The sequence below is a fragment of the Pieris rapae genome, chromosome 1 (genome assembly GCF_905147795.1).
Source record: "Pieris rapae chromosome 1, ilPieRapa1.1, whole genome shotgun sequence".
NCBI lineage: Eukaryota > Metazoa > Arthropoda > Insecta > Lepidoptera > Pieridae > Pieris > Pieris rapae.
Genome location: NC_059509.1, coordinates 10,594,000 through 10,609,664, shown reverse-complemented (window position 1 = coordinate 10,609,664; position 15,665 = coordinate 10,594,000). Strand labels below are relative to the sequence as shown.

Here is a 15,665-nt window from a genome sequence, read left to right as displayed (position 1 = left end):
TTATATTTTTTTAAATAATTAATTTAATAATATGACATATTACGCAGTTAACAAATATTTCTGTAAAAATGGTACTACGTTTTGTGCAGGCTTTAAAACCAGAAAAGAAAGAATTTCTCATTAAGAAGTTTCTCAGACTAGACCGCACACACGCATGTCAACCCTATACTACAATCTAAGTATCCTATGAATTATGAGGTGTTTGTAAGTCTATGTAACCATAGAGTCTAGAGCACAATCAACTTGTCTTTAACTACTCTTAAACGTAGGTTTTACAAATGCATTACAATGTCGCGTCGCTATTTCAATATAATTGATGATTTTAAAGCTTTAAATATAATTGGTAGTGTATTGGTAATGCTTACTCTACGGCGGCCGTGCATTGAATCGTCTCTAGTAATTTCTACTATACTCTTTGGAGACTGTATTACTTCCGATAGAACTGGGACCATATTGAAATAGGTATTTACGGTAATTACATTTACCTATGGCAAATATGATATTGACAGGTTTGTTCAATGTATGAAGAACTTTATCTCTCATTACAAAAATGTATTTTATTTACATGAGAAACTTAATATGTAAGTATATATGAGCGAGATAAGCTGTCCCAATTTTAATCCATTACGGTCACTCTAGCATGCATCTTTAAGGCCTTTTTGAGTTTGTTAAACGCATATTGCAAATTTTAAACGGTAATTGATTAAATAATTGCTCACCCTCATACCTACTTCATCAAATAATTTGTTCGAGGTTTCGGCAAGATAATCAAACTCAAGTTTTGAAATTAAGATATAGGTGCTATAGACATATATGTATATAATACATATATTATGTAAAAAAGTATAACAGCTGTAGCTGATAAAGAGCTGCTTTTTGATCTAAAACCGTATTGGCGTTTAAAAATAAAATATTAGTTTGTAAATATCGAGTCGTGAATAAATATTTTTTTCTAATATTTTTGATATTGAAGGTAGAATATTGGTATTTAATTTAATTATATTGGTCTGTAAATGCCGGCATCGGTTTTAGGGCCCGATTTATAGATAGAAGTAACTTTGGCTTTTAAAGAGAATCCGGATAATCACCTTTATGCAGCTTATTGTAACAAATCGAGAGATATTCAGAGATATCATTGATAATACATTTTATGGTCGTATTGTTGATAACACTGATGACAGGTAGGAGTGAAAAAATGCGCACAAAAAATCACTAAAATACCCTAGGCAAAAATTAATTATAATTTAATAATTCATGGCTTACTGAGTGTTTAATTCAATTCCAAAAGACAATATTTAATTCTGTGTGCACAAGACTGATCACCTTGCGGCGTTTTCGAGCCCATTGTTGGTTATTACTAGTCATTTGACCCCTGTTCCATAAAAATAACTCGCTCATACATCGGCATACACCCCTCCAGTCGACAAACAAAGAGAATGCAGTTAATGTGCGTTAAGTGGCTCTTGCCAGTGAATGGATGGTTTTTTTTCACAGACCATTTAATAATAATAATCAGTGGCACTACAACCTCTTAAGGTCTTGGCCTCAGATGTCTGATTCTGTTTCATAATCAATTTTCAAATCTAATAGACAAGTAGGTGATCAGCCTCCAGTGTCTGACGTCTGTCGTCGTCGACTTTTTGGGTGTAAGACATGTCGGTTTCCTCACGATGTTTTCCTTCACCGTTCACAGACCATTTAGCCAAACTTACATATTTTTTGGATCATTATCGTAAATATATTTAGATAATAACTACAAACTCAACTTAAGTACATTAATAGATAAAAAATCGAAAACTGAAATAGAACATTCAAGAAACTACATTGAAAAAAGTAATTGTTAAAAGTGGTTGCCTGGAAGAAATCGCTCGAAAGCGATAAGCCCGCCAGTTGTCCTCCTTTTCATATAACTATGTTCAATTTTTATATTCTAATGTAACGAAGTGTTAATAAATAAATAATTGTTACGATTGCTAAATATATTCAGTCTTTCAGCTTCCTTAAAATATTTCCCTCTTTGGTAAGTGTAAAATAAATATAAATCTAAATTATAGTATAATTAGCTAAACCCCATAAAGATAAATGGTCGAAGAAAGCAACGGAATGGATTCCTCGCTTTGACTAAAGAAAACGAGGAAGACAAATAAAAAGATGGGAAGATGATATGCGAAGAGCAGCTGGCCCTATGTGGCTTCGTAAGCAAAGAAGAGAGGGAGTTCTAAGAGAAGGCCTATGTTCATGGACAATATACAGCTTGTACATACAGAAATTTACCTATTAATATTACTAATGTTATTTTATTTATAGTACTGCACATTTTTTATGTACTAGTAAAAGTTATTACAGCAATGAAGGCTTTTAATATTTAAAGCCCGGTACATTTGCGAATTACGCAGATAATAATTCTTGTTCGTACGAGGCAAATGGAACAATTGCGAATATCTTGTCGCTTACGGGGATGGATTCTTAAAGAAATTAATGACAGCAAATACGGGCTATCTATCCGCCCATTGAGCGTGCAGAAATAATAAATCTTCCTGACTCCGCCGACATTTCAAACAATATCACATGTATATAAAGCTATTGAAATATTGATTAAAAAATAAGGAATTTCATAAATTTTATGTATATTTTCTGCAGCTGAAAAAAGAGGTGGAAAGACTTTAACTTTTTTTGGAAGTAACAATTTAGTTTTTTCTTTGAAATATAAAGTGTCGTTTGTTTAATATCTCAGTTTTCTTTTGTTTATATTTTCTCTTCGTCTATTAATCTATCATCTGTTAGGCTCTTTTGGAGTTAACAGATAATTGTGACTATCAATTAATTATAGACAAATAATTTGCAATAAAATAAAATTGCGACTATAATTAAAGATCTAAGTTGGACCAGACTGCTCACGGTGTGCCAATTTAATTTAAAATCGGTTAAGTAGTTTAGGAGTCCATCGCGAACAGCGTGACTGGAGATTTATATATATTAAGATATACGTCAAGAACATTCATTGTTCTTGATTTGAACCCGCAAGGAAAGCGGAAGCGTGGTCGTCCGAGGCTAACCTGGCGTCGTACAATTGCAGATAAGGCAAAGAGAGCCGAAATTACTTGTAGCGAGTTGATATATGAGGCTCAAGACCGAACGCGATGGAGCTAAGGACGCCTTTTGGCCCATGTAGGACATTAAGTTAAGCATCTTAGAATATGTCAAATAGCACACACAGACTAAATAAAATGTACTCCACATTTTAAAATATCGTGTGACCGAATCAATTATATTTAAACCAATTATATTATTACTATTTTAATGACTTTTATCATGCAAGAGAAATTAGGGTTCTACATGCCAGTGCAGTATTAATAATTACAAAGACAAGATAATTGTTTATATTGGTCCGAATTATTTTACGGATATTGTATTTTTTTTTATTGCATTCAATCAGTAATATAATACCAATAAGTAATAAATAGCTTATTTGGAACTTATCCGGACATTGTAAAACAGACCCTAAATGTATGGGAAATGTGCTAGCTGATATTATCGTATAAATGACGAAATACTTGACACTATCAAAAATATTTGCTTTTATTACTGAACCTTCATAATACTTATAAATACTATCTACACAATTAATTGACGTTAATTAGAGGTGAAACACAGTTGTATGTAAAATGGAACAGTGTGCATAGGACAAGCTTACTATAAACATCTCTTCTCTTTCTCATCTCAAAACGTATATTAAAAAGAAATGCCTTGGTTTATTCGTCGAACAACGTTTAAACAAAAACCTAACGAATTGTGGTGGAAGGATTATAGGCGACGTCAAAATCGCATCAGAAAATGTTTAGGCACAGAGATGATACTGAGACGAGCTTATTTAGAAACATTCAGGGAATATGTTGATAACTGCTCCATTAGTGGTGTTAAACAGATGTGGGAGACGAAGAGTGGGGTAAAGCAAAGGTAATGTGGTGTATATCCCTCATGTAGTAGGTTCGATCTACGGCTGTACACTAATAGAATTTCGGTTAATATGCGCATTTTACACTAGGGGGGACTTAAAACGAGGCATTAAAGGGCACGAATAGGGTTGTAACAACCACAAAAGGTTAAATTTTTTACGGATGAAACGTGACGGTACGCAGCGTTTTTGTCGAAGAAGAAGGAGAGAGCGATTGAGAGTGAGTGAGAAAGAGAGATTGAGAAAAAATACACGCTATTGGTTGATGTATTCGTTTAATAGTTACATATTAGAACTTTAGATGTAAATTCTGTCGCATAACGTCTTGTGCAGTTAACGCAGATTTTTGTATTTATTTTTATTATAATTAGCGCGTATACAGTGTATAAACAGTATGACTATAGATACACAAATACTTGGAGTGATTAAATACTGGTATATCTATTGGGGCTTTTACCTTATTAATAATTAATTTACAAAGAAGTTTCACTTCTAACATGTGTACTTTATTCGCCCGTAAAAATCTGTTTTTATCACATTATTATAGTAATAACAATCATTACTTTATTATTGCTATTGGAGAAAGTGGAGATCTTTCCTAGGAGACTTATAAACTTAAAAAATGGGCATATTCCACTAACACAGGCTGCCTCTTATGTTCTCTCAGTAGGCTCGTTTGTCCATCAAAATAAAAACGCCTTCCAATAAGGTTTTATTTATCCCTGGTCTCCGAAGACTACTAGAGAAAGTCAAACTTCCTCAAGGCTGATTTAGAAAAAAATTCCTATAACATAAAGAAAAGTGTTCATACGTTATCTACTAGCTGCCCCCGCGACTTTGTTTAGCCCACCTTTTTAGTACATAACAATATGGAACATCAGTTATGCTACCCGAGAGACTGTTCGGTTTTTCGGAATGAAAACATTTACTAGGGTTTTCTGTAATTTTTTTATCTAGAACCTAAGAGTTCAAGTCATAAGTTTTTAAATAAAAATATTTGTCTAAAAACTAAATTATACCTTTAACATTTAAGGGGGTGATAAGGGGGTCACAAAATTTCTCGGAAATTGGTTTAGCCATTTCGGAGGAGTTTAATTACAAACACCGTCACAGGAGAATTTTCTATATTTTTATTTTATAATTATTTTCTTCAGTCACAAACACGTACTTGGATAATAATATCTCATTGAACCCCTGACAATTCATTAACCGTGAACTTCTGATTCACCAGACTAACGTGGGCTGTTATCTTCATGATAATGGCTGCAGCTATGGTCTACTTCCTTCATTCTGTGTGGTATGAAAGCCTCGGAAATCCCCTTGTGGTAACCATGGAATCTTCCACCTACCCCATATCCAAGATTAACTTCCCAGCTGTAGCGATATGCAACATCAACAGAATCAGTACGAGAGCCTTAATCGACTACACCAAAAAAATGTAAGTGAAGTTATCGTAATGGTATCAATTAAAAGGTAAATCTATAATGAAGAACACTCTGTTCTGCTTCTTGGTATGAAACGGTTCGGGTGTAGTTCAGCCAACAGATCTTCACGCGTCTCTCTCAAAATACTCGTTAAGTGATACCGCCGCCCATGAACACTCTCAATGCCAGAGGGCTCGCGAGTGCGTTAATATTAATACATTAATTATTATTTTCAACAGATACCCATTACTAGCTAAACATAACGAGTCATTCGAGGAGGTTCTAGCATTCTCCTCTCAATTAGGAAGACTTCTTGATTACACATACAATTCAACTCTACGCAACCATCCATTCGTTGATGCCTTCAATTCGCAACTGAATAATACAATGGCACTTGTCGATATTATGAAAATGGTAGGTTTAGAAAAAAAATAATTAATACTAGTGATTATAGAAGAAAGTTTAGGAAATAGATCTTGAAACAGCGGTAGGTCAATGGTACCTCCATTAAATTTCATGTTTATTAATGAAATAAAAGCTCTAAGATTAATAACAGCAATTTGAAAGCTTAAATACATTGTTTTTCCATACAATTTGTAAAATCTATGTGATTTCTTACCAACGTTAGTGGCGGGTTTGCCAGCAAGCTAAGTAGACTGGTAGTAGGCACCAGGCTGGTGGGACGGCAAATTTGTCGAGCGAATATACTAATATAATATAATACCAAAATAATCGTTTCAGCTGGCGCCATCTTGCGACGAAATGCTAATGAAATGTTTTTGGGGAGGCATGCAACAAAAATGTGAAAACATTTTCAGTGTTCGACGAACGATACATGGCCACTGCTGTGTATTTAATTATATTCTTGGTTATGCATCAGCTGATAGGTATGTTTATTTTTTAAACAATAGTATATATTATCATATTAGGTATACTAGCTCCATCAAGTCCTATCACGCGTAATAAAAAAAAACAAAAATTTCTTTATTTACTGAATAGTCTTCAATCTACATTTTAGTACATCCCTTATAAGTTCGAGAACCTGTGTTAGGGATGAATGCTCTTTCCTATATGTTAATACTTAATCTACTTAACAAATTTCTTAATAATAATATAAAAAACAGTGTAGGTACTTAAATAGGTAATTAAATAAATAAATCGTAATAACTACTCAAGGAGGGTAAGCATAATTCAAAGTAGCTGGAACCAGAAGGTCTATGATGAGATAGTTCTTGTTTGAGTTGGATGTGGAGAAAACAGCAACGAAAAGTGACGCTAGAGAATGGACGGGAGTTGCATCTGGTGAAAGGTCTCTCCACGAAACTAACGCCCAACCTCCTGTAATAGAGAGATACCGAAAGGAAAACCGCTTACACACACTTACAAGCCTTCAGACGTTGACAATTGTATCGATTTAAGGTGTCATACCATTGGAGGAAATCTTCCTTTTACCTTTCTTCTCCCTCTCTTTCTTTCTTCAACATTGCATTGTGTTATTAATATTTATTATCAGACCAGACCGCACATTGGACACGGCAAAACATCAGCACAGAGCTGGCAAGTACTTTGGACTTTTTGTTCTCTTGGATTCTATGGCTGATGACTACTCCTATAACCTGTACAGCAGAAAGGGATTTGAGGTATGAGACACATAGCGAGAGACCACGGCTAGTATAAAGTATACTTATAGCTATGTTCATACCAAAAAAAAACTTTTTAAATATTAGATTGCTTGTTTAACAGATACTGATATTCGACCCGATCCATTTTGCTGACCCGAACGGCGGGAGAGTGATCCAACGCACAATTCAACCCGATCAAGAGGTGTTAATTAAAATACTATCCACCAAACAGATAGCTACGAAGGAAGTTCGAAAATATCCTGAAAGCACGGTTGGTACTGCCAACATAAATAAAATTAAAAACCAAAATAAAAAATGTATAATTTGTTTTGCCATTGGTTGCCACTGATAACGCATCTTTCCGATAGTGTGTGAAAAAAGACGCGAGTTAGTATAATGCGGCTGCTTTTGATTAAAATAATTATGTATTTTAAATGACTTTTATGAAATTTTACTACAAAATTATTAAAACTACTTTTTTTTTATTTTATGACGATTCAAACTCCAACATGTTGCTGAAATAATGCATAAACGGATAAAGCCCAAAAAGATGAGAATATGGGAATATAGGCACATTTCTTTTGTTTATGGTCAATAGTGCAAGCTAAAGAAGTACTCGTTTATTATATAAGACAATTTTCCTTGGATTATCGTTTCAATTTCTAATTCTTCTGATTTAGTTCAAGCCGAATATCAAAGAAAAATGTATATTTTAAATTACAGAGAAAATGTCTATTTAACGACGACAAGCGTGAAAAATTAAGTAAAATGTATTCGTACAGTGCCTGTGTAGTGAACTGTCGAGTGAGGACTATGGAATCGCTTTGTAAGTGCACACCATATTACCTACCTGTGTCTTTAAAAGGAAGGAGGGTTTGCACATTGGACGATCTCAGATGTCTCAATAAATATAAAGGTAATGTAAAACATAACACAAAAACCGCGCTACAACAAAGATCTAGACCTCAGATTTCTGTATCTGTTTCGTGATTAGGTACTATTTTTTTACTATAGATTGTTTAAAATAAAATAGCCAGTGATATTGAGGGCATTAAGTATCATTCTAGAGCATTCTGATAACGATGGTATTTTTAAAAACGAAAATTAAAAAAATAGCATTTTTGATTTGTTTTTTTTTAAAGAACAGAAAAGACAGATGGGATGAGGGCTAAGGCAAGTTGAGGCTAATTTTTGGCGTAATAAGAATACAAGTGCTTTGGTGATAGTATTATTAACATCCATTTATTTTATTCGAGTATTCACGATAAATTCATTTTGTATTAAAAAAGGAACGTGTGGCATTCGTGGACTGCCGCGGTAAAGCTATTGTATAGACATTTTATATCAACTTATGCAATTACAATTATTTATTTTTCGTTACGGAATTTCTTGATTCGGTCGCCGCGCTCAATGCTTGCGATTAAATCTACGCAATAGCTTAAAAAATGTTATGGTACATAATTATTTATAGAAAAGTTTTTCTACTTATACCCGACGGGTGAAACAAATTTTGATGGTCTCGAGGTTGAGGCGGTAAACTCGCTAAGCTGTCCTGAATGCCTGCCTGACTGCGAGCATACGCAACATTTCACCGAACATATGAAGTTTCAGCTGACGGCAAATAGTTTCAAGAATAAACTATTCCCTAAATTGGCCATTAGGTGGGTAGTAAAACTGTTGTTTAAAACAAAGTCAGGTTCGACTTTTAACTCGAGAACGGCGAAAACAATTTTCATGGTTTTTTTTATTTGTCTCCATACAGAATAACTATTAATAATATTTCAAAAAAATTACGAAACAAAAAATTTAAAAAATGTTTTCTGGCAAACATTTAACACTCAACCCGTCGATACTATTTTGGAGGTTGTTGGACTGTTCCTCTAACCTAAAGGGAGCATCCTGCTACCAATCGATGGACTATTATGTATTAGTTGATAGTTAGGAAGAGGAAAGAGGGAAATATATTTTCTGCAATTTCACTCTTTTCAACAATACAATGTGTGAGCTGACGATGCAGTGTTGGATTACTGGTTGGGGGGCCGCAAAAAGCTGTTTTACTCTAGAATATAGAAGCTACAGCAAATGGACAATAACAAGTGAGAGGGGAGAGTCATCAATAAAATTTGTTACAGACTTCTATCAGAAAACGTCAAAATCTGTTTGATTTCTAAGAAGTAGCAAAAACAATTCGTTCCCCAAATTTGCCGCCACAAAAATCTGCTCCTCTAACCTATTCAGCCTGCTGGTAAATCCGCCACTGATACGACAAGTCTAACCACTGTCCGGCCAGAAAGCCCCTGGCTGCAAAGAAGGTGGTTTGCCGACGCCATTTTGACAGAAACTGGAACTAAATTAAAGTAACATTCAACAAGCTAGGCGCGTAATAATACGTCATCGACCATGTTTGCCTAGCTGTTCCACTCGCTGAATATCTTTCAGGGCGCTAGTTAAACGGGGTGGGCTAGGCTGTTAATTAAACGGCTTATTGTGCTGGTTGGCTGCGAATAATATAATAATAATAATCAAAATAAAAAGTTGATATATTACCTAGTAAATTTTAAGTTTATACAAAAATGTAACAATACTGTTTTCCCAGGGACGTTAATACCACGGGAAAATGCATGATAAGCATTTATCAATCTACACATTTTGGAGTATTAAACCGCTTAGATGTTGTATCATATTGGTTCGAAGTTGTTAGTAAGTATAGACCGAACTTCTGTATATTTTTTTATTATACTTGTGATATACAATACTTATAAGCTTGTATTGTATAGTAATACGATCATACAGCGTACACATTCGGAACAATACAAATTTTAAATTGCAGGTCATGTTTGTTGTTTTTCAAACAAAAATAATATTAAAAAAAACTAAAGTTACGTGAATTAAGTTTGGTAGCGATTTTTGTATCAACTTGTTCAAATAAAACACTTTGTTTAACTAGGTAACGACTGGCTTTATTTTTTTTAATATGAGCTAACTAAGAAAACATTAGGAGTAGCGACGCTGGATTAACAAAAAACTAAGTTGACATAAGTCATTAATAATTAAGTGTTCGTAAATCGAAGTGACACGTATGTTATTTTACATTATCGGAAACGAGAATATTTAATTACGATTTATGAGTGGTAAAAACTAAAGGGCTCATTTTATAGTGTTTACTAAAATATAGAAATGTAACTTAACTAATATGATAGGTTCCATAATTTATGCGTGCTTAACACCACATATTACAATTTAAATAATCATTAGAATTAAATCAAATGTAAAAACGTTGACACTACCGCCTTTCCCACTAATATATTTTCTTATTAATTTTCAGGTAACATCGGCGGCTTTTATGGCATTCTCATCGGTTACTCAATAATAACCATTCCTGAAATATGTTACTTTTTTATATTTCGGTTTTCAGTTCGCATATATAACTTCTATGTAACATAAAAAAATTACTAACTAAAAATGTATAGCACAGCTATGTTTTAATTAATAAAACTTGGTAACTGGATAATACATTTATCTTTTAATATTTATGCAGAACTTCGTTATCTAATACTTAAAAAAAGTACTTAATAATAATTTATTGTAAAAAAGAAACTAATTTTGATTATATCTACTACCTACCGTGAAGAGCACAGTGGTAATATGTTACAGAAATTGATAAGCTGATAACTAACATTGACCTACCATATTAATTCAACATAATTTGTTTTGAATTATTTCATATTAAGTTTATTAAATGGCTATTAGAAAAATTAATAACGTCAATGTATCTTAGGTATGGGAAAAATTATTCCTTAGGATATGAAATGAAGTAGTCTGTGTCAAGACTCAAGTGTCTGATGTAATTTTGTCCAGAGAGTAAATATAGAGTTTACTTTTATGAATAAACACCACAGTACTCAATTATAAGATGCGTTCCGAAATATTTCAAAAATTTAAAGTATCTAAACTCAATATTACTCAAGTAATAAGAAAATGGTTTTAATAATTAAAGTAACATAATTTATTATTACTTTTATATAGGGAATCTGTTCTTAACGAACATTACGCAACAGCAAGTTATTATTGCGCATTAAGTTGTCCATGAAGTTCACGTTCAAAGTCAAAACATTTCCATGTTCAAAGAATGCGCGTCATTCTGCTGTCAAAAAGGCCGTATCCGTGGGCTGTGTCAGTAATTTGCAAGCGTAATTTGTTTTTACATAAAATGTCCGCGAATTCCTCCCCAGGAAAAAGCGATGGTGAGTCTTTGCTGTGTTTGCTGGAAAAGTTATTAAACCAGGATCACCAATTTTTATCTTCGATTTTAGCTGAGGATAGTAATGGTGCCCCTAGCCCGCCAAATCAAAGTGAGCATTTAGGTTCTCGCATTCGTGATTTGGATGTAGATACTATTCGAAGATATTTTGCTCAAAAATTCGGGTTTTATGAGCCTAACGAACGAACTGGTGGTGTCGAAAAGGTTTTACATGAAGTCAGTTTAGATGGTGTTGTTAAATGGATGAAAAGCGCACGATGCCAAAATGTTATTACATTAGCTGGAGCTGGTATATCAACATGTAAGTATTTATATATCATGTCAATTTATTTAAAAGAATGAAGCACGTGTATAATTTAGAGTAATTTATGTTGTATATGTATGAAAGAGGAACAATTTTTAAATACTTTATAAATATATATTCTTTTATAGAAAAAACTGTAAATAGTTTAAACAACTATTTGATTAAAAACTTGTTTAACATATTGTCTTGAGCATAAATATACATATCCACATACTTTTTGTAACTTTTTTCTGGAAGCAACTTTATAATTTGCATATTGTATAAAAACTTAAAGCGTCACATTTATAAATGATGTCAGTTATTAAAGTGTGTATGATTTCAGCGGCAGGTATTCCTGACTTTAGAAGCCCTGAGACTGGTCTCTATCACAATTTGCAAAAATACAATCTTCCAGAACCACAGGCAATCTTTGAGATAAACTTTTTCAGACAAAATCCTAAACCATTTTTCACACTAGCAAAGGAACTGTTTCCTGGAAATTTCAAACCAACGATTTCTCATTATTTCATTAGGCTTTTGCATGAAAAAGGTATTTTATTTTATATTTCCTACATATTATATTAAAGGGTTTAAATAACAAGAATAGTTTTTCTACTGGATTGAATAGGCCAGTAATAAACAAACATAAATGTTGATATTTTATAGGTCTCTTTTATAGGATTTTATAAGCAACTAAACATCAGTTCTAACTATCTTTAATATTGTTCATAGACATATTATATTGTTATTATATTTTAAATCCTTCACATTATTTTTAAAATAATTCATATATTATTTTACAGGTCTATTGCTCCGTCACTATACACAGAATATTGATACATTAGAAAGAGGCGCTGAGATCCCTGATGATAAAATAGTTGAGGCACATGGCACATTTTATACATCACATTGCTTGGAATGCAGAAAATTGTATAGTCTAGAATTTATAAAAGGTTGGTTATTGTGTGTAAAAGATTATATTGCAGACAAAAATTCTGAGGAGGTATTGGAGATATATATGTGAACTTGGATAAAATTTCATGAACTGTATGATGTTAAGAAAACTTTTAAGGCTTTGACAGACCACTTTTTGGAGAAAATAATAAGTTGGGTTATACATACAGCTACATTCTCTGAACATGCTTTGGTGTTTTAAAATATTAAATAAATTTTTTATTTAATTATGTATGTCAAAACACATTTATATAAATATCTCTTTATTTCAGAACACATATTTTCTGATGAGATCCCCCTATGTACAGAATGCAGTGGAGTAGTCAAACCAGATATAGTTTTCTTTGGAGAAAGTCTACCAGAACGATTCCAGAATTGTCTACAAGAAGATTTTCAGAAATGTGATATGCTAATCATTATGGGATCATCTTTGGAAGTCCAGCCATTTGCGTCGCTAATTGATATGTATGTTATGAATAATTATATGTATATAGATTTGAAGAGATAATGCAAGTAGCAAGGTTTTGGGTTTGATTCCAGGCAAACAATATTATGAGTTGAAATTGTGTAGCAAAAGACCATATAATCAATTGTGGTGAAAACAATTCACATAATCACATTGAGATCTGTGTTAATGTAAACTAAAATATATTTTTTGCGTTAAAAGATAACAGAAATCACACCATTTCCATATTGTAGTAATGTATTTAATGGAGCAAGAGGCGAAACTACGAAAATAATGGAGAATTAAAGCCTCCAGCCAAATATAAATATTTAATCTATTATTTATCACGAAATTAAATAAATCTATTCTTAGAGCGCGGGCACACGATGCGGTAACTGTGCGGTGCGGCAACGTCATCCTACATACAAATTACTATAATACCATGTCACACAACGCGTCGCACCGCAATCGCGCCGGATTTGTGACATGCAAGACGAGGCTGGGAGGGGTAAAATATATTGCCACACCGCAACGCCCGTGTGGCACCCTATAGGTCGAAATAATTGCGGTACGACACCGCACCGCTCTTAAACATTAATTTATTTTTGATATAGTTATTTTTTTAATTTAACTGATGGTTTCATGATTCCAGGGTACCTGAATGGTGTCCCCGTCTCCTAATAAACCGAGAGAAGGCCGGTATGAGGTCTCCTTTACTCCGGATGTGGGGTCTCATGAGTGGAGGACTTCAGCTGGATGATGATGCTGTCAGGGATGTGGCAAGGCTTGGTGATTGCGACGAGGGATGTGCTGATCTGGCTGAAAGACTTGGTTGGGGGGTAAGTTTTAGAGCTGTAACTCTACTATTCTCAAACATTTTAATTCAAAACCATTGTTTCTAAACATTTGTGATATTAAATTTTACTTTAGTAATTCTAATTGAAAGAAGAGAGGAGAGTTCAAGTATTAACGAGTGGGAGTGTTTGAACTCTGCGTTTTTTTTATTTGTACTAGGGATGAAGATACAGACATACCCTATGTTACTGCTAGTTACATGTGGGGGGGGGGAGGGGGGGAAGTTTCAAATCCTTGAATTCTCCCTTGGTGTAAAAGTTGCTGGATACTTACTTGATCTTGTAAAATAAAATAATGGCTTCAGCGTGCGTCTTTTAAATGTGGTTTTAGGCGTTTCACTCACACCTCTGCAATTGACACCTCATTGCATAGGTCCCATAGCTGATGATTAGATTGCGTCTACTTGCCTATTAAGGAAAAAAATGATCACGAACCAAACAAAAAAATCTTATAAGGGTTGTAGTTTAAAAACTAGGTGTATTTTTTTTCTTATATTAATTCTCATTTTTCAGGATGAGCTTCACGCGTTAGTTGCCAGCGAGCATGAAAGGTTGGACCGCGAGGGCGCTCTCACTAAACCCCATGGGCCAAAAGTTGGCCACTCCTTGAAGCCGACTATTCCTATCGTACCAAGTGGAAGTTCTGCCATTCCAACAGTGGTTGAATCGCCACCCAATCCGATACCCAAAATATGAAATTTCGCTAACTGGTATTGCATTTTTCGAAGGCACTAGAATGTTCCACAGGGGAGAATAGGGTTAACTTTAAATATAAAGCCCATCCTCCTCTATCTTGGTTTAAATGTTGATTATAGGTAAATTTAATAATTCCGTTGTAGATAGCTTATTTATTTTTGTACTATGTAGTCTAGCATTGCTTAGTAAAGGGAAGGGAGGGAAGGGAGTTTTGTATGGTGGTATAATTTAACTAAATGTATTCTATACCTAGACCCCAGATGGGTGTCTGGATATAATATCTAGCGTCAACGTGCGTTCATATTACATTTAAGCGTATCACGTCAACTGTCATCTTTGACAGCTGACATTGACGTGATATTTTTCTTTTGTATACAAATCTAAGGCCCTAGTTAAGTAGAGATGCGTAACTGAGTCAAATATTATGCGTTTACGCGCATACGATATTAACTATGTTTATAATATCAACTGCCATCTTTGACAGCTGGCAATGTCATCTACAAAATTTTAAAATCATAAACGCTAATAATAATGAGTGTCATTAAAACGTATTAAAATAATTTGTTGATTTGTTTAGTTAAATGTCAGAAATGAGCGCGTGTGAATTATATTAAGCGTTTTCTTGTGTAATTAAAGTTATAGAATACTTGCGATGATGAATTTAATAAATATTAAAAAAAAACTAAGAGTGTTGTGATAAAAAGGGATAGTTAGCATTCAGAATGATTTATTTTTGTGTAAGGCAATGTATACTGTACTATAATCTTAATAAATAATAATAATTTTCCCTATGCGCTTACCTTATTCTTATTTGTTACCATGGTTACCATGGTCATTTTGGTCCTAGTAGTATGAGTTTGGTATTCTTGTTTTTAAACTTATAGTACATGTTGTAGAATTTTTGATGTTACCTGAGACATAATTGTATGTGTCTTAGTGATTGTCAGTAGAAAAGAATAATGTGTAGTCTGATCAATGTAAAAATGTTTACTCGAGTATCAAATCTGGTTCCAAATTTGGTCAAATGTGGCCAAATTTGACTAGCTTCCTATTTGATAGTTTCGTCAAATATATAACAATATATTCATTAAATTAATCAAAATTTGCGTAACAGTAATGCCGTAAAGTGCGTCTCTTAGCACGAATATATGATTGCCTTTCATACGTTAGA

General features: G+C 33.5%; 2 protein-coding genes across 3 annotated transcripts; both read left to right on the top strand.

Annotated features, from left to right (window-relative positions):
- The first annotated feature begins 3,850 nt into the window (after positions 1-3,850).
- LOC110994383 (sodium channel protein Nach-like) lies at positions 3,851-10,459 on the top strand. Its single transcript, XM_045630897.1, has 10 exons — positions 3,851-3,957; positions 5,187-5,393; positions 5,619-5,793; positions 6,121-6,266; positions 6,893-7,019; positions 7,123-7,203; positions 7,725-7,917; positions 8,473-8,662; positions 9,589-9,701; positions 10,327-10,459. The coding sequence occupies exons 1-10, from the start codon at positions 3,851-3,853 to the stop codon at positions 10,443-10,445; spliced, it is 1,458 nt and encodes a 485-aa protein (XP_045486853.1). The 3' UTR covers positions 10,446-10,459.
- A 590-nt stretch (positions 10,460-11,049) lies between these two features.
- LOC110994246 (NAD-dependent protein deacetylase sirtuin-2) lies at positions 11,050-15,286 on the top strand. Of its 2 annotated transcripts, XM_022260795.2 has the most exons (7): positions 11,050-11,245; positions 11,315-11,563; positions 11,889-12,095; positions 12,349-12,498; positions 12,772-12,964; positions 13,597-13,783; positions 14,312-15,286. In XM_022260795.2, exons 1-7 carry the CDS (start codon positions 11,131-11,133, stop codon positions 14,492-14,494), a joined length of 1,284 nt encoding a protein of 427 aa, XP_022116487.2. In that variant the 5' UTR covers positions 11,050-11,130; the 3' UTR covers positions 14,495-15,286. The 2 variants fall into 2 exon arrangements, with proteins under 2 accessions (XP_022116487.2, XP_045490508.1); XM_045634552.1 differs by lacking the exon at positions 11,050-11,245 and having other exon boundaries at positions 11,252-11,563.
- The last annotated feature ends 379 nt before the right edge of the window (positions 15,287-15,665 follow it).